Source organism: Papaver somniferum, unplaced genomic scaffold (assembly GCF_003573695.1).
Source record: "Papaver somniferum cultivar HN1 unplaced genomic scaffold, ASM357369v1 unplaced-scaffold_107, whole genome shotgun sequence".
Lineage (NCBI taxonomy): Eukaryota > Viridiplantae > Streptophyta > Magnoliopsida > Ranunculales > Papaveraceae > Papaver > Papaver somniferum.
This window is the reverse complement of record NW_020619603.1, coordinates 3,257,069-3,277,197: the sequence shown is the minus strand read 5'-3', so window position 1 is coordinate 3,277,197 and position 20,129 is coordinate 3,257,069. Positions and strand designations below refer to the sequence as shown.

The 20,129-nt window shown below is 37.1% G+C and overlaps 4 protein-coding genes across 4 annotated transcripts; all 4 read right to left on the bottom strand.

Moving 5' to 3' along the window:
* Positions 1-7,739: 7,739 nt before the first annotated feature.
* Positions 7,740-8,369, bottom strand: LOC113327883 (germin-like protein subfamily T member 2; the record flags this gene model as incomplete). The annotated part of the gene is made up of 1 exon (XM_026575005.1): positions 7,740-8,369. A coding segment is annotated over one exon (630 nt), but the record flags the coding sequence as incomplete, so codon positions are not given.
* Positions 8,370-12,402: 4,033 nt separating this feature from the next.
* Positions 12,403-13,119, bottom strand: LOC113327882 (germin-like protein subfamily T member 2). Its single transcript, XM_026575004.1, has one exon. It carries the CDS (start codon positions 13,117-13,119, stop codon positions 12,403-12,405), a length of 717 nt encoding a protein of 238 aa, XP_026430789.1.
* Positions 13,120-14,516: 1,397 nt separating this feature from the next.
* LOC113327881 (germin-like protein subfamily T member 2) lies at positions 14,517-15,289 on the bottom strand. Its single transcript, XM_026575003.1, has one exon. The coding sequence runs from the start codon at positions 15,287-15,289 to the stop codon at positions 14,573-14,575; it is 717 nt and encodes a 238-aa protein (XP_026430788.1). The 3' UTR covers positions 14,517-14,572.
* A 3,302-nt stretch (positions 15,290-18,591) lies between these two features.
* On the bottom strand, positions 18,592-19,314 carry LOC113327880 (germin-like protein subfamily T member 2). The gene has a single exon (XM_026575001.1). The coding sequence runs from the start codon at positions 19,312-19,314 to the stop codon at positions 18,592-18,594; it is 723 nt and encodes a 240-aa protein (XP_026430786.1).
* Between the last annotated feature and the right edge of the window lie 815 nt (positions 19,315-20,129).

Genomic DNA, 20,129 nt, shown 5'->3' with positions numbered 1-20,129 from the left:
GCTTGTCATACACAAATGACTATACGCTTCTAGGTTTGTTAACCGCACCTAAATGTGTACATTGTTGGTTCAACAATAGTCTAACCGAAAGGTTAACCATGTGGGCATTTCATACCAACCATGTTCTTCTTCACCATAACTAGTTCAAATGACTCAAATGAACTAGTTAGAGAGTTGTTTAATTGCAAGGAAATCTTATGTAATTACACAAGGCACAATTGAAGCAAAAACGATTTGATTCACTCGAATCGGTTCATGAACTTTATAGCTACGGTTTGCAAAAGCATTCCTTAGTCAAATAAAGATGAGTTCAAGAACAATCGTTTTTAGACATAACCTACTCAAGTTCGCGGACTGGGTTCGCGGACTTAAGTTCCGGATGAAGTTATCAAACTCCAGCAGATATTCTCGGACGAGAACTTCCGCCAGTTCGCGGACTTGGCTCACGCACTTCTCCGGTTCTCTTGATCAACAAAGTTCGCAGACTTTGGTTCAAGGAATACATTGGTTATATAGTCTAAACTCTCATTTCAATCATTAAAACTTTCTCATAGAACGTTATATAGTTTGTTATTCACAAACCATTTTTCGTCAGAGCAATTTTCAAAGTGATTGAAACTTATCATGACTTTCGTCACTAGGCAAAGATGTACTTAGTCGAAGTGAAAATCTTACCAACACATATTTCGAGATATAGATAGGCGAGGTATACTCGGCCCAAAATACCAAATATGTATGATCTGGTCTATATATATAACATACGACTTTTGTCTCAAAGAGTAGGAGATAGAATAGATAGACTTTTGAGTGGCAGATAAGTTCAAGTCTCCGCATACCTTTTAGTCGAGAAGTTCCACCGGTTTCTTGAGTAGATCTTCTACTTGGATGATGAATCGGCATGAAGTCCTTGAGCTCAACTTCACTTACTATCCTAGTCCGAGACTTAGCTATAAGAGACTAGAAATCAAGACTTATAGTTTTGATCACTAACATTGACAAACATGTTTGAGATAGCAACGCATGCGAGTTTGACCGAGCTATGCTCTAACAAATATATTAGGTCATATCAAGGATTTTCCAATTGATTTGGGGGTGTTTTAAGGAAGATTCAGTTATCTTCTCATTATCATGGAAGGATCAATTGGGAAATTAGATTTGCTGGAAAAAGTGCTGGCTAGGTTTCAATTTTTTCGTCTGAACCAAAAACGTAGCACAAAAGGGGTTTCTCTCCGAATGTTGTTACAAACAGACTTTGACGTGTCCCCTTCCTATAAATTCATTCACCTGCACTGAGTATCAGATTGATCTTCATTGTTCAAAGGGATTATCTTTTGTAACTTCTAACTTAGTGAGCTATTAATGTTGCAGTTTTCGTTGTGGTATATAGGTTTTGCAATATTAAGCAAATAAAGAGAACAGAATGATTCTTTCAAGTACTTAATAATAAATCTCATCTTTGTGGAATCCAGATACAATGGATCTTAATTGAGTGTACACATCAATGATACAAATTTTTTGGAATTCTTCGTATATAGCCTGCTCAGCCACCTGGTCACCAAGTCAAGACACTTCTTTTTTTTTTTGATTGGAAAAGAGGAATTTTATTAGATTAAAAAGAATGTACAGAAAAGCTACAAGCTGTAGCAGTGACAGAGAACAAGAATATAATCAATGGAAAATTGTATCCCAATTAAGCACTGTATAAGAGAAATTGGAGTGAATTCTCTTCCCAGCAACAGCTGCCCAAGAAAGAACTAAGACTTTTGCAATATCACACAACTCTGTGTCTGTTTTGAATGCATAGTCGTCAACAAAAGTGCGACTATTTCTCTCATTCCAGAGAGTCCAAATGATGGCAGCAGGGATTAGGTTCCAAATATCTTTTCCTGCGTTACTGGAGATGTGATTGGTTGACCAAGAGACCGAAAGCGCATACATAGTTGCAGGAAAGACCCATGAACAGTCTGTGTTCGGAGTTAGAGAAGTCCATACACAATGTGCGACTTTACAGTGCATAAAGATGTGATCTTGTGTCTCAGTACTATCACCACAAAAAATGCAAGAGTTATACACGTCCATACCTTTACGGTTCAACATATCTAGAGAGTTAAGTCTTCCATGAACTGCGCACCACATGAGAAAACAGATTTTTGGAGGAATGCAAGCTTGCCATATAAACTTCCATGGAAAATTAGTCACTCCAGCATCAGCCACTAGGTTTCCATAGAGAGATTTCACAGTGTACACACCAGAGGGTTCAATAGCCCATCTTCTTGTATCTGGCAAGTTGTCTAATATTGGTGGTGCATAACCGATAACAAGAAACATTGCAGCAAGTTGATTAACTTCATCATTCAGCAGAACTCTTTTGTAATCAAACTTCCATGCTCCATCTTCTGAAATATGTGCAGCAATACTGTCATTTTTCAAAAAATCAAGTTTGTACAGTAAGGGAAACTGCACATCCAAACTAGAGCGACAAAGAAATTTGTAATCCAGAGTGAACACAAAAAATTTGTAATCCAGAGTGAGAAATTGCAGTTAGAAGTGATCCAATTATTCATTTCAGCAATTGTCCTCCAACAAGAAACGCCATGAGCTGAAATTACCTTACCAGGGACCCAAATAGAGAATGAAGCACCATACTTTTCAACAATGATTTTGTACCACAAATGGTTTTTTTCTACACCAAATCTCCAACACCATTTTGCAAGAAGAGCCTGATTCATTAGTTTTAGATTTAAGACACCCAAACCACCTTTCTCTTTAGAAGAGCAAACTAAATTCCAGTTTATAAGGTGAGAAGTTGTTGAACCCGACTTATGCTCCCACAAAAAATTCCTCATCTTCCTTTCTAAAATTTTGATAACAGAAATCGGGGCCTTGAAAAGAGAGAAATAATACATGGGAAGGGAGCTTAAAATATACTTGAGTAGAGCCAGCTTACCACCTTTAGATAAATTACCTTGTCTCCACATTGAGAGTTTGGCCTCAAATTTTTCAATAATGGGAACCCAAATAGTTTTTGAGTTAGCTTTTGCTCCCAAAGGCATGCCTAAGTACATGAAAGGAATTGAATCAATTGCACAACCCAATTCAATTGCCCATTCCTCAATAAGAGGTACATCTCCTACTGCAATAAGTCTTGTTTTTGAAGTGTTGACCTTTAAGCCTGCAATATATTCAAAACAATGAAGAAGGGAGAAGAGATTGACCAACTCTTCTTTCTTGTCATCTACAAAGAAGATAGTATCGTCAGCATAATGTAAATGGCTCACCACTAAGCCATTTTGAGTTACATTGAAGCCACTAAAGAGATTCAAACCTGCTGCTCTGTCCAAATACCTTGAGAAGCCTTCCATTGCAATATTAAAAAGCAAAGGTGAAAGTGGACAGCCTTGCCTAACACCTCTAGTACTGCCAAAATAGACAAAGGAGGACCCATTTATTAACACCGAGAAGAATGCAGTTGAATAACAGAATTTCAACCAACTACGCCATTTCCTAATAAACCCCATCTACTGTAAGATATCCTCCAAATACTTCCAATTTACTCTGTCAAAGGCCTTCTCTAGGTCAATTTTGCAAATCACACCAGCAAGCCCAGATTTAAATCTTGAATCGACCAATTCATTAGCAATGGGAGTGCCATCTATTATCTGTCTACCTTCAATGTAGGCACATTGAACATGAGAGATGAGCTTTGGCATAACTAGTTTCATTCTAGAGGCAAGTACCTTTGCAATTATCTTGTACATGCTGGTAAGAAGACTAATTGGTCTACAATCCTTCACTGTTTCAATATAATCCTTTTTGGGTATTAATGTAATAAAAGTGACATTATTCTTTGGATCGATCTTACCAGACTCACAGAATTCCATAATAGTCTTCATGATGTCCTCCTTAATAAAACTCCAACACCTTGAGAAAAACATGATAGGGTAGCCATCAGGCCCTGGTGCCTTGTCTTGTCCTAGGTCTTTGATAGCCTGAAATACTTCATCTTCATTGAAATTTGCATCTAATATTTCAGATTCAATGTTATTGATAGTGTCAAAAGTAATACCTTCCAAAGCCGGTCTGATAACTTCTTCTTCAGCAAACAAGTCCTTGTAGAAATTCACAATATGTTCTTGCAGTTTGAACCTGTCAGAGACCAATTCACCCTCAATGTATAGCTGTCTAATCCTGTTGTATCTTCTTCTAGCAGTGGCTTGACGCATGAAAAAAGAAGTATTTCTATCCCCTTCTTGTAACCATTTGTTTTTGGACTTTATCCTCCATGCTAGTTCATCCATTTTAGTAACTTTCTCAAACTCATACTTGGATTTAAGTTTATCTGCCAACTGAGATTCATCTAGGATGTTGTCGTCTGCCAAAAGATCAAAGAACTATATCTCTTCCAGTAAGTGCTTGAGTTTGGTATTAGTGTGACCAAAATTATCCCTATTCCATACCTTCAACTTCTTCTTTAAAGCCTTCAATTTCAACCACAATATTGTACTTGGACTACCTGCAAAAGAAAAAGACAACCACCATTGTTCTAAAAGTTTCAAAAAACCATTCTCCAAAAACCACATGATTTCAAACCTGAAAGGACTAGGTCCCCAAGAAGGATCAGAGATATCTAGGAGGATAGGAATGTGATCTGATGTTGGCCTAGCTTTAGCAAGTTGAGTTGCCAAGGGGAATTGAAGTTCAAAGGAAGGAGAAATGAGGAATCTATCAAGTCTGCTCATTACAGGATTGGTCTGCCCATTAGACCAAGTATATCTAGCTCCTTTTAAAAGTAAATCAATAAGGTTGTGTTGAGAGATGAATTCAACAAAGTCCTTCATACTCTTGGTGATTGTATTACAATTCTTCTTCTCATCACAGCACTTAACGGTGTTGAAATCTCTACATCATCAATGGATTTGAAGATGGGTTTGACTTGATGGGCTGAGTAAAACTATCGTTTAATTTATTGAACTTCTTCAATAAACATTGGAATTAGGAAAAAATCTAAACAACGTGCAAGATAGTTACATGTCTTAATCATTAACCTTTTTCCAATCAATATAGACCCCACTCTTGGGCGACTTGAGGATAAATTAAAGAGCTTAAATGTCATCTAAATATAATATAAACAGACTTTTGGTCCCAAATTTTGGTCCCAGAAGATGGTCTTTCGATTCCTCTTAAAATTGCAGAAACCGGCTTTTGGATCCCAAATAGTGTGGTAAGGGTAAAATATAAAGAACATTTCTAATCAAAATAGACTATTTTCGAGTTATAAGCTTCAAAAAAAGCCTATTATTTGGAGTTTGCAAAAATTAATGCTATGAAACAACAAACTCATAGCAATGTTCGGACGTCAGGAACAATTCATTACTGATATTGAAAATACTTATTGGACTTCTTCGATAGATTGTGGAATTTGGTAAAAATCGAAAACCCTTGAAAGATAGCTACCTCACTTGATCGTTGGCCATTTTACAATAAAAGTAGAGCACTGTAGAGTGACTTGGAGAAATTTAAAAGTGTTCAAATATGATCTTAAAAAAGCTGAAACCGGCTTTCGGTTCCCACATGATGGGATTAGGATAAAATCCAAAGACCATTTATATGATAAATAAATTCCTCTCAAGTTATAATAAGTCTACTATTTTGAGTTTCCGAAAGTTAGGGGTCTGGAATAATAAACTCATGACAATGTTCATATGTCATGAAAAAATTATTCCCGACGTTGGAAATATTTAGTGAACTTCTCAATTGATTATGAAATTTGGAAAAAAATCTGGTAACCATGCAAGGTAGTAAGATATCTTGATCTTTTGCCCTTTTCCAATCAAAATAGAGGACTCTTGAACGACTTAAATATATTTTAAAGTTCTCAAATGTGATCTTGAAACAGCAGACACCGGCTTTTTGAGACCAAAAGATGATACTTTAGATTCCTCCTAAAATTATAAAAACCTACCTTATTAACCTAGATGATGTGAATAAGCTAAAATATGAAGACCATTTCTACCCAAAATAGAATCTTTTCGAGTTATAAGCTTCAAAAAAGCCTATTATTTGGAGTTTATGAAAGTTAGTGCTATGAAACAATAAACTCATGGCAATGTCAGACGACAAGAATAATTTATTCATGATATTAAAAATACTTATTGAACTTCTTCAATAAACGTTGGAATTTCAAAAAAATCGAAAAAACTTGAAAGATAGTTACTTGTCTTGTTCATTGGCCATTTTACAATCAAAATATACCACTATAGAGTAACTTGGCGAAATGTAAACATAAAAGAGCTGAAGAAATTGGCTTTTGGTTCCCATATAATGGGATTAGGATAAAATCTAAAGACCATTTCTAAGCTAAATATATTCCTATCTAGTTATAAGTTTTTAAAAAGTCTACTATTTGGAGTGTGTGAAAGTTAGAGGTCTAGAATAATAAACACATGATAATGTTCATATGTCGGGAAAAAAATTATTGCTAAAATTGGATATACTTATTGAACTTCTTCAATTAATGATGAAATAAAAAAAAAAAAAAACTGAAAACTCACGCGAAGTAGTGACAAGTCTTGCTTTTTTACCCCTTGATAATCAATATAGACAACTATTAAGCGACTTGAATACATTTTAATGTTCTAAAATGTGATCTTGAAATAGCAGAAACCGGCTTTCTGAGCCCAAAGGATGGTATTTAGATTCCTATTAAAATTGCAGAAACCAGCTTTATGAACCTAGATGATGTGATTAAGCTAAAATATGAAGACCATTTCTAATAAAAAAAATACATTCATATCGAGTTATAAGCTTCAAAAAGGCCTATTATTTGGAGTTTGTGAAATATGGGACAATAAACTCATGGAAATGTTCAGACGTTAGGAATAACCTATTCCTGATATTAAAAATACGTATTCCGAACTTGTTCAATAGACGCTGGAAATATGTATATGCTGCATTCGCAATCAAAAACACCTATCAAAAGAAACAGAGTTGGTAGTTCAATGCGCAGTGTTTGAATATAGAGCAGGAAGTATATTATGGTTTCATCTGGACATGGTCATTGGTGACCCTTCTCCAGAAATTTTGTTTTGGCTTTTTTATTTCCATTTGGTTCACTTCCTAGGGTAGAAAGAACTTGTTTTTTATGGCCATATTACTTGCTCGAGCGTGTATGTGAGTTGGAGTAACTCCACCAGGCGCGAGGTAGATCTGGTTTACGGTAAATCCAAGGGTGTGGGTGTTTATCCTTGTAAAATTTCTAACGTTACCAGTTCTCACTCCATCCTCTATGGAATTCGCTGTCCTCGTTTCGTTCATCGAGCAACTACAGAAGAAATCAGTTGACGTAATTGAGACACCGGCTAGCAAGGCAAACCGAAATCATTTAGGTAAGACATAAGAGCATGATGTGTTGGCTTCAGTATGTACAGGAAAGTACCAAGGAGTACCTGATAAATTTATGAAAACCAAAATTATATAGGAAATGCAGTTTATAAAGCAAACCGAAAGATGCCCGAGTACTTAATAATTACAAACCACATAAGAAAGTTACATAGTTATTGACAGGAAGGATTCCATTACGTAAAGAAGGCGGTTGTAACTACCTTTTCATCGTTACAACAAGGATTAAACCTAGCGTACCTGGCTTTATTACTTACTCTTCAAGACTTCAAGTGATACTTGCTCAAACATTCGACAAAGTATTTAACAAGACTCGACATGCATGCAAATACTAGGGAGACCTATATATCTTCCCAAGTTGCAGTACACAAGGAACCATTGAGACCAAACTTAGACTTTATTAAAGCGATGATTTTCTCATCTACTCGGAAGTTCTTAGCCAAAATATAATTAGGAATTGTTGGGGTAGAAGCAAAGAGGTTATCAGGAATTGGTGAAACTCCGGGCAGTACACTACTGAAAGCACTTAGGCAGGTAACATTCTTCCTTCCAACGTTTGCTGCAAAGTGCGCTAGTCCTCTAGGAGTAATAGACATCTCTCCAGCTTTCAAAACCTTATAGTACAAAACATTAGCAGTAGTTACGAACCCAAATAAGACTTTCCCTTTTATGACAAAATTAGATTCACTTGCTCGAGGGTGTACGTGAATTGCATTAGTTCCACCAGGTGCTAAGTCGACTCGGTTGACTGAAACTCCTTGGATGTACAACCCAGGGAAGGTGCTAGCATTAGCACGTCTCACTCCAAACCCTAAGGGATTTGCTGTGCTCGCTCCATTCCTCAAGCCACTAAAGAAGAAATCATCTGCTGTAACTTGAGACTCTGGCTTGCAAGGATACCCATTGACACGAATTGGGGAGTTCAAGTCGGCGACACAAATATCTTGAAGCGGGTCAGGATCAGCAGAAAAGCATGCCAAAGCAAAAAAAAAGGATCAGACTTAAACACAGAACTGGGATGAATGATGATGTAGTTTTAATACTAAACTTAGAAGCCATGACTTTGTTACTTTGAGATTTGGTGTATGGATTAGCAGGTTCTGCTAGATCGAATATTTTGTGAGTTTAATATAAAATTTTGTTTCTTATTCCGGTATTTATATAGGTACAAAGACGTGTGATGCATGAAGAATGCCAAAACGAAATAGACTTGTCTCTAGTTGGTTCTCCGATGCAAGCAGGATCGGCCTTTAGATTCCGTCTCTTGGCATATGATTATTGCGTGTGATCGAATAATAGCCTCTTGCGTCACTGTGCAAAACCCATATAAGAGAATAGACAGATGTATCGCCAACTTGTGATGAACCACTGATGTACTTTCAACTATCCTAACATAGATATGATTCGACACATCACCTAACTTTTAGTGAACTAAGCTCAACTTCTTAAACTATGTATGGAAGAAGACAGATCAGCTGTGGGTACATACAGATCAAGTATGTCCGTTTATCGTTTTAGATAATTTGTATCATGTTCTTTTACTTTTGTTCTTCTCTTCTCTTCTCATATCTTTGAGGTTTTGGCCTAGTCCCCCTCATTTTTTTTTTTGCCTTTTTATTAAAATGCTCCTAGTGAGTTTTTTTGCAAAAACTTCTGCTTACATTTGGAAAATGACAGAATCCACGCATGACTTATGGTGCATTGGCGCACTAAGAAAAGATGTTTCTTTTCTATACATGAATCACCTAACTTGTAATCTCAACTTCTGTTACATTAGGAAAATGATAGAATCCATGCATGAGTAAGTTGCATTGGCGTTTCTTTTCTATACCATGTCTTTGAGTTTCTACCTTAATTTGCAAGTATCATTGGCATTTTTCAGTTCCCTAGCTACTCGAATGCTCCAGCGTACCAAACGCTGGAGGGTTTACTTTGTGGTTTGTCATAGATGTATATATTTTGATAAGCCATACGTAACTTAAATATTTCCCTTATATGCCATGGACTTCGTCTTTTGCTTATCCCGCAAGTGAAATCCAGATTTTAAGATGAATCTCATTCAATTAAACTCGATATAAGCAAAGTACCAAACTAGTTAATTACAACTCAGTAGTTAGTAAACTTTCTGGAAATCTGAATACGGCTAGATTTTTGACTCGGCATTTCGCATCGAACTTTTTCACTTGGCGGTCATGGCCATTCTTAGATATTTATTGGGGATAAAAAATGTGAATGAATGTGTCAATATGGTTTAGCTTACATCTACTTCACATCCAGTAGATGGATTAGGAATTTAGGACTACTCGAAATCAAAACCACAAAATGAGGCCATGGCAATAAATTAATTAATGTTTTTCCTCTCCAAACAAATGTAAGTTAAATTAATTGTATAAGAATGTGAATTGAATAGAAAATATATATGTTTCAAAAAGATAGTGAAAAAAAATATACAATCTTTTTGTTATTGAAATGTAACTCATGGACCCAAACTCAAAATTGGACAAACTTAGGACCCAAATCCTTTACCATACCAAAATCCAGGACCCAAACACTAATTAACTCGTTTAGAAATTAATAAAGCTGTTTTGATATCTCAGCTACCTTCATTTGCTGAATCTATCTGTGTATTAAACTCTGACCTACTTTAAACAATCATATCAAGCGTGAACCATCTTTACTGGAATAGTGACTTTTCTCAAGGATCAAGGGGATTTTTTTTTTTTTCCTTTTTCTGCTCCGTTAGGATCAGGGGCACGGCTATATAATTGTTTTTGAGAAAAAAAATCATCATGGAAACTAAGGATGCTTCTACTTTTTTTAATGTTTTTTTTTTTTTCTTCATCTAAAAAAAGCGGATGAACAACCTTCATTGTCACCATAAAGAATGCCTGTGTGCGGTGATGGGGTTTCATATAGGAATGTGGTGATGATGGCAACTGAAAAACCCCTTCTGGGTTGAACCAAACCGAATTATGACAAATACAATAAACCTCTTTGGAGTTTTGGGGTTTTATTGGTAAGGATCATAGAAAAACTTTCGGAAATTAGTGATAGAAATAAATGGTAGGACTAGGGGGAGATGAGAATGAACACGTAACAAGTGGGAAAATCTAATCTTACATATAGGACAGCGTTAACTATAGTTTACCGGATAAATTTATGGAAATGTTGTTCAAAAATAAGGCAAGGAGATGATGCATGAGTCCTTTATTACAAACCACATAAGCAAGTGACATAATACAATCCTGATGGTTGTTGCCGCTATTCGTGGAGTAGGATTAGACCGAGCATACATGACTTTATTATATCGACTCAAATGAAATTACTTACTCGAACATTCGACAGACTTCTTAACAAGACTCGACATTCGCACACAGTGGAGAGACCTATATATCTTTCCAAGTTCCAGTAGCCAAAGAACCATTGAGACCAAACTTAGAGTTTATGGTAGCGATGACCTTCTCATCAACTCGGAAGTTCTTTTCCAAAATATAATCAGGAATTGTTGGGGTAGAATTAAAGAGATTAGTTTGAATATTTGAAAATCCGGGCAGTTGGCTATTGAAACAGCTAATAGATCAGCCTTCCCTTGTCCAACGTTCACAGCGAAGTGCACAAGTACTCTAGGAATAATAGACAACTCTCCAGGTTTCATAACCTTTGCGTACAAAATATCATCTGTAGTTATGAACCCAAAAATAACGTACCCTTTAATGAGAAAATTGGATTCACTTGCTCGAGGGTGTACGTGAAGTGGAATAATTCCGTCAGGTGCGAGGGAGACTCGGCTTACCGTAAGTCCTTGGGTGTTTATCCCAGGGAAGTTTTGAACATCACCACGTTTCACTCCTAGACCATCTGGATTATCTGTGCTCGCTTCTTCCACCCAGTTGATGAGAAGGTCATAGACCTCTTTTGCCTGACCAGTTAAGGCCACCCCCAGTGGATTTTGGCACCCAGTTGATCATCTTAATTAATGTTTTTTATAATTTTGTTTAGCCGTTAATTGAGTCTGTGCCAAACACACATGCAGTGCACGCCTTTCTTGTGTGTGTTGGTATAAGTTTGTACTTTGAATCCTTCTTCTGGTATGAAGAATTATTAATCAACAACTGCTTTTCCATCTCTACTTTATGTTCTCCCTAGTCTAATCTCCATCCTTAGAGATTCCGAATTGTTTTTGTGCTAATTTGTAGTGTAGATCACTACAGTATGTGGCCCAACCACATTCTAGCCGCCCCGGACCACAAAGACTGATAAAAAAATATGGGTCTCGATGTTTGGATCCGATCAAATGTGAACTTCCTATGTAGCTAGAACCAAGAATTTACAACCTGTTGGGTCGGGAATTGGAATTTGATTTTGGAATATGTTTCCTTTTGGTTTCGTGCCTTTTTTTTGGCAAATGTAAGATTAGCAAAAGGATCCCTTTGATAATTTATGATGAACTTATATATATGGTGCTTTGCATGCTATAAATACCCACCAAATGCCCCAGAATTGGTGTTCCAAATTCCAATATGCAAAAACATACAAAGAACATTGTCCAGTGCCTCTGAATACAGGTCTTGGATTGAAAAGGGGTTCGTGCATAGGTTCAAATTTGGTGATGAACACGTAACAAGAGGGGAACTCTGATCTGACAATTGTAGGTAAAACTTAAGAAGATATATTGGTATTTCATGTGTTGATTTAAGAGGACATGTTTACATAGAGTTTGTAGAATAAGTTTTTGGGAATCCAAATGAATGACTTAGGAAATAAAGCAAAGGGACGATGCATGCATATGAGTCCCATATTTAAAACCAAATAAGAAAGTTACATAGTTCTTCTCGTAGACAACGAATTTCCAGTACGTAGAGAAGGTGGTAGGTGCGAACACTGGTGATTACGAGGATTAAACCTGGCATAGTTGGCTTTATTATTGACTCTTCCATTGAAAATTACTCGAGCATTACACAGATTATTTAAATAGAGTACTCGAAATGCACACACTAGACAGACCTATATATCTTCCTCATTTGCAATAGCCAAAGCACCATTCCGAGCAAACTTAGACTTTATGATAGCGATGAACTTCTCATCAACTCGGAAGTTCTTAGCCAAAATATAATTAGGAATCGTTGGGGAAGAAGCAAAGAGATTATTAGGAATAAATGCAAATCCGGGCAGTTGACTATTGTAACCAGCTATCAAAACAGCCTTATGTCGTCCAACGTTTGCTGCAAAGTGAACAAGTCCTCTAGGAATAACAAACAACTCTCCAGCTTTCTGAACCTTTAAATATAAAACATCTGAAGTACTTATGAACCCAGAAATAACTTTCCCTTTTAGGACAATATTAACTTCACTTGCTCGAGGGTGTTTGTGAATTGGAGTAACTCCACCAGGTGCGAGGTCGAACCGGTTTACCGTAAGTCCAAGGGTGTTTAACCCAGGAAAGGTGCTAACATTACCAATTCTCACTCCATGCCCTAAGGGATTCGCTGTGCTCGGTTCAATCATCAAGCCACTAAAGAAGAAATCGTTTGATGTAACTTGAGACACCGGCTTGCAAGGGTACCCATTGACAATAATTGTGGAGTTCAAGTCAGCAACACAAAAATCTTGGAGCGGGTCAGGATCAGCAGCAAAGCATGAAAAGATAAAAAGAAGGATCACAGTTAAGCACAGAACTAGGAAGAATGATGATGTAGTTTTAATACTAAACTTAGAAGCCATGTTATTGTTGCTTTGAGATTTGGTATGTTGATGAGCAGGTTCTGCTAGATCGAAATGTTTATGAATTTACTGTAAATATTATGTCCCTTATGCCATTTATTTATATAGGTTTAACGTCAGCCCCTTTCAGCTGGTCAATATTCAGCAGCTATGACGTGTTTATTCATTTCTCCTCTCCGTTTTCCATAAGCATTACTTTCGTTGAGGGTTGGTTTGATTTTAGAGGCTGATAACAAAACGTAAGCCTTATAGTTTTGCTATTTATAATGATGAGCCATCACTACTGGGGTTTTCTATATTTAAAAACTTATACACTAAATTATCTTTCTCGCCCCATGCGTCATTGTGCATAACCCAAAATAGAGACTAGAGAGACGAATCACCAACAATGTGATGTACCAGGGAGGGACTCTCTACTATATGTCCTTTAATAGTCATGATTTGACTCATCACCTAGCTAACTTGTAATGGCTAATAATCTCAACCGCTGCTTAAATTTGGAAAATGATAAAATGCGCATGCATGATTATATGTATATATGGTGCATAGGCATAATTAAAATACCCACCGAAAGCCACAGAGTTGGTATTTCAATGTGCAAAAGAATATAAAGACCACTTTGTAGTATTTGAATTCAATAGCTAGAAGAATACTATGTTTTCATCTGGATATGGTGATCCTTCTCCTGAAATCTTCTTTTGGCTTATTTTTTTTTATTTTCGATTTGGTTCATTGGAGAACTCGGGGGAAATTAGTGATAGAAATTATGGAAAATAGGTCATTTGTCCAAAAAATTTTAAAACATGGTTCAAATGGACGAGTAAAAATTAGTATGGATGAAACTGGACAAAATGTACAAGTCTTTTTCACCCAGAAATTGTTGATTTTGGTCTTTTTAACCAATTTTGTGCAGCAATTAATTGTAGGGACTAGGAAGAATGAGGGTGTAATTTTTCCTCCCCATTTGGCTCACTTCATAGAAAACTTTGGGAAATTAGTGAGAGAAATTAATGGTTGGACTAGGGCCAGGGGAAGATGGCAAAGAAAATTCGAGGTAAAATGAATGAACATGCACGTAACAAGAGGGAAATTCTGATCTAATAATTGTAGGTAAGAGAGGATGATGTGTATCGGCTTCAGTATGCACACGCATGTACCTAGAGTCTACCGGATAAATTTTCGGAAACCAAAATTAATTAGGAAATGTATATAGTTCATACGTAAAGCAAGGGAACGATTCCGGAGTACTTCATTACAAACCAAACCAAATAAGAAAGTTACATAGTCCTGCTCACAGAAGGAAGGATTCCAGTCCATTGAGAAGGCGGTTGTAACCACCATTCGTCATTACAGCAAGGATTAGACCTAGCATGCTTGGCTTTATTACTGTCTATTTGAGTGATACTTGCTCAAAAATTCCACAAACTATTTAACAATTACACACCGGGGAGACCTACATATCTTCCCAAGTTGCAGGAGGCAAAGAAACATCGAGACCAAACTTAGACTTTATTAAAGCAATGACCTTCTCATCCACTCGGAAGTTCTTAGCCAAAATATAATTAGGAATTGTTGGGGTAGAAGCAAAGAGGTTATCAGGAATTGGTGAAACTCCAGGCAGTACACTATTGAAAGCACTTAGGTAGGTAACATTTTTCCTTCCAACGTTTGCTGCAAAGTGCACAAGTCCTCTAGGAATAATAGATATCTCTCCAGCTTTCAAAACCTTATAGTACAAAACATTAGCAGTAGTTACGAACCCAAATAAGACTTTCCCCCTTATAACTAAATTAGATTGACTTGCTCGAGGGTGTACGTGAATTGCATTAGTTCCACCAGGTGCTAGGTCGACTCGGTTTACTGAAACTCCTTGGGTGTACAACCCAGGGAAGGTGCTAGCATTAGCACGTCTCACTCCAAACCCTAAGGGATTTGCTGTGCTCGCTCCATTCCTCAAGCCACTAAAGAAGAAATCATCTGTTGTAACTTGAGACTCCGGCTTGCAAGGATACCCATTCACACGAAATGGGGAGTTCAAGTCGGCGACACAAATATCTTGAAGCGGGTCAGGATCAGCAGAAAAGCATGACAAAGTAAAAAAAAGGATCACAGTTAAACACAGAACTAGGAAGAATGATGATGTAGTTTTAACACTAAACTTAGCAGCCATGACTTTGTTACTTTGAGATTTGGTGTATGGATTAGCAAGTTCCGCTAATCGAATTTTTTATGAGTTGCTATAGAAACTATGTTGCTTATTCCAGTATTTATATAGGCTTACCATCTGCCTCGTTCTAGCTAGTGTCTATAAAGACGTGTGATGCATGAAGAATGCCAAAACGAAGTAGACTTTTCTCTAGTTGGTTCTCCGATGCAAGCAGGATCGGCCTTTAGATTCCGTCTCTTGGCATGTGATCGACTAATAGCCCCTTGCGTCACTGTGCAAAACCCAAAAAAGAAAACAGACTGACGGATCGCCAACTTGTGATGAACCACTGATGTACTTTCAACTATGCTAACATGGATATGATTCGACACATCACCTAACTTGTAATGAACTAAGCACAACTTCTGCTTAAATTAGGTATCGAAGAAAACAAGAGAAAAAAAACAACTTCTGCTTACATTTGGAAAATGATAGAATCCATGTATGACTTATGTTGCATTGGCGTTTCTTTTCTATAACATGTCTTTGAGTCTCTACCTTAATTTTCAAGTATCATTGGCATTTTTCAGTTCTCTACTCGAATGCTCCAGCGTATCAAACGCTGGAGGGTATACCTTATGGTTTGTCATACATGTATTTTGATATAAGGTCCATACGTAACTTAAATAGTTAAATATTTCCCTTATATGCCATGGACTTCTTCTTTTGCTTATCGCGCAAGTGAAATCCAGATTTTAAGATGAATTCATTCAATTAAACTCGATATAACAAAATTAGTTAATTACAACTCAGTAGTTGGTAAACTCTTGTATCCCGATCCCTCTGGAAATTTGAATACGGCTAGATTTTTGACTCGGCGGTCATGGCCATTCTTAGATATTTATTGGGGATAAAAAATGTGAATGAATGTGTCAAATTGTCAATATAGTTTAGCTTTCATCTACTACGCATCCAGTAGATTGATTAGGACTACACTATCAAAACCCGAAAATGAGGTCATGGCATTAAATTAATGTTTTTCCTCTTAAAACAAAACGGAAATGCTACCCCGCTCCCCCCATCTACTCCCTGTCTGATGTGGAGATGTGTACATAAAGCTAAGCTAGTGTTAGAATAAGGGCATCCAACTCAAAACTAATTGGCAATGAGTGGAGAGGCCCATAGAGTTATAAACCGTACGATCTTAGTTTGGCCATACAATGTGGGACTAATAATCTCAACACGTCCCCTCACGTGTAGCCCAACACTCAAAACCAATTGGCAATGAGCGGAGAGGTCCATAGAGTTATAAATCGCAGGATCTTAGTTTGTCCATACAATGTGGGACTAATAATCTCAACACAACCCCTCACGTGTAGCCTCGTTGGGTCTAACACGTGGACAATTAAATCGGGTGACGCGGAGTAACGGCGCGGTCAAAAGACTCGTCGCAAATAGCCTGCTTTGATAACATGTTAGAATACGGGCATCCAACTCAAAACCAATTGACAATGAGTGGAGAGGCCCATAGAATTATAAACCGCATGATCTTAGTTTGCCCATACAACGTGGGACTAATAATCTCAACACCACGTCAAACTATTTATCTCTTCCTTCTTTTTTTTTTTTTTTTCTTTCTTCTATATCCGCATCTGCTTGTTCTTCCCCAAGTATCTAATCCCTCTTTTAACTCACCAGCAACAAAAAATCAACATCTTCCATTGCCTCAAAAGCTACCACCACCACCTTCCCATCTAATTGCCCAGTTGCTCAAATTACCCAACAACAGTAAATCACCATCGGTTCATCTCCTCATGTCAAGAACTCCACCAAATTGCTTTACAAATCGAACCCATCTTGCTACCAATATCAAAATTAACTCAAACCCCTTCCTACAGAACCTTTGTAAACTTGAATTACACCATGTCTCGACCATCAATCCCAATTGTATAATGGTAGTAGCTATTTGTTCTTCCATGTTGATGTGCTCAAAAATAGATCCCAAATCATTCTCGAATCAGTACCATCATTAAACATCATCAGCTTCTCAATTCTCAGAGACCCATGTTGAATTCCTTCTAAACCCATTCATGATTCTTCGAAACCCCAATTTCTCCTCAACATTTTGGGGCTCAGCTTGTTGCTCGGCTACCACCTAAAAACTTTGTAATTTAGATTTTCAGATTTTTTTTTTTTTTTTTTTTTTAAATCAAGTAGAGCTTTAAAGATCACATAGACAAAGATGGATTAATTAATAAGATTTTGAATTTCTACCCTTATCGTTTGAGAAAGAATTTAATCAGAAGCCTAAAAATATCAGAAGATGGTGGAGGAAAAAGAAAATGGAATATAGAAAAGAAATTCACGTGACTCGTGGGGTTTTGGTCAAAAAAAGCTGAGTGCGAATTCCTGCACACTCCTTAACGAGTATGTATTTCACATTTCAATCTCTATCCTTGATTAAATTTATGGAGTTATGTAATGAGGGTCGTGATTCTAAACATGAAGGATAATGGGACCATTAGTTAAATAATCAACCAATCAAAAGAATATGTGAAATATACACTCGTCAGAGGAGTGTGAACAGATTTGGACTCAAAAAAGCGTGAGTTTTATATATGACGTGTTTTACTAATTTTGTTAGAGTAGGCGCCACCTGTATGGACAGCTCATCAGGGAGGAGAGTAGGGAGTAGAAGGGGAGGGGAATAGCACTGCCGCTGAATATATCTGTGTATTAAACTTGATCTATTTTAAACAATCAGATCAAGCGTGAACCATCTTTATTGGAATAGTGACTTCTCCTCTCAAGGATCAAGGGGATTAATATTTTCCCCCCTGCTCCGTTAGGATCAGGGGCACGGCCATATTATTGTTTTTGAGCAAAAAAAATCATCATGGAAATTCAGGATGCTTATATTTTTTTATTTTTTTACTTCGTCTAAAAAAGCGGATTACCAACCTTCATTGTCACCATAAAAAATACCTGTGTGTGGTGATGGGGTTTCATATAGGAATGTGGTGACGATGGCTACTGAAAAACCCCTTCTGAATTGAACCAAACCGAATTTTGACAAATACAATAAACCTCTATGGAGTTTTGGGGTTTTATTCGTAAGAAAATGAGTCCTTTATTTCAAACCACATAAGTAAGTTACATAATACAATCCTGCTGATAAACAGGAAGGGTTCCTTTAGAGAAGATGGTTGTTTACGCCATTCGTGAGTAGGATTAGACCTAGCATACATGCCTTTATTATATCGACTTAAATGTAACTTACTCGTACATTCGACAGACTACTTAACAAGACTCGACATGCACACATGCTAGAGAGACCTATCTTTCCAAGTTCCAGTAGCCAAAGAACCATTGAGACCAAACTTAGACTTTATCATTGCGATGACCTTCTCATCAACTCGGAAGTTCATTGCCAAAATATAATCAGGAATTGTTGGGGTAGAATTAAAGAGATTAGTTTGAATATTTGCAAATCCGGGCAGTTGACTATTGAAAACAGCTAATAGATCAGCCTTCCCCTGTCCAACGTTCACAGCGAAGTGCACAAGTCCTCTAGGAATAATAGACAACTCTCCAGGTTTCATAACCTTTGCGTACAAAATATCATCTGTAGTTATGAACCCAAAAATGACGTACCCTTTTATGAGAAAATTGGATTCACTTGCTCGAGGGTGTACGTGAAGTGGAATAATTCCATTAGGTGCGAGGGCGACTCGGCTTACCGTAAGTCCTTGGGTGTTCATCCCAGGGAAGTTTTGAACATCTCCACGTCTCACTCCTAGCCCTTCGGGATTATCTGTGCTTGGTTCTTTAACCAATCCACTATAAAAGAAATCATCTGATGTAACTTGGGATTCCGGCTTGCAAGGGTACCCATTAATAATAATTGTGGAGTTCAAGTCAGCCACACAAATATCTTGGAGAGGGTCTGGATCAGCAGAAAAGCATGACAAAGTAAAAAATAGGATCACAGTTAAACACAGAAATAGGAAGAATGATGATGTAGTTATAGTGCTAAACGCAGCAGCCATGGCTTCGTTACTGTGATATTTTGTGTATTAGTTAGCAGGCTCTCCACTAGACAGAAACTTTTATGGGTTTACTATGAAAATTATGTTGTTCATGGCGTTATATATAGGTTTAACATCTGCCTCTTTCTAGCTAATATCTATAAAGACGCACACTCACGAGCGATACGCTTGTACTGCCGTGCACAAACACGTCTGTCTGTTCCGTATGAACATAGAGAGATTGAGTAACAAGGTGGAAACAGGTAGTGGAACCATTTCTATCATGAAGAAGTTAGTGGATTTTAGAGGCTGAGAATTAAAGACTTGAAGTTTTGCTATATAGGGCCGATTAGCTCTCCCTACTAGGGTTTTCTATGTTTAGAAAATGTAAATCTGGAATTACCTAATCAGCCGGATAAAATGTGTTAGCCGGGCAACAAAGCTTTTTCTATTTATTGCGGCCGAGTTGAGTTCGGGTCCGCGAGTTAGTACTTAATTAAGTCGTGTGTTTTGGGTTTTGTATAGCACTGCAATGGTGGTTGCTTCTAGCAAACCCCTAAGATATATTCTCTCGTATCAATCCTATCTAGCGTATAGGAAGCATCAGTGTCCTTGATGAGTTTTGGGGTACAAGTTTTTAAAATGCTTTTTTAAGTTAAGAATTTGGGGCCTTGTTTCAAATATTGCAATTTGCTCGTATCTATGCAATTTGGGGCCTTAAATAATAATGTATTGATTAAAATCTGATTAATGTTTTTCCATTCGAAACAAATATAAGTTTTTATTTTTTGGTTAATGAGCAGCGGGAATTAAACTCTAAATTATAAATAATCTGG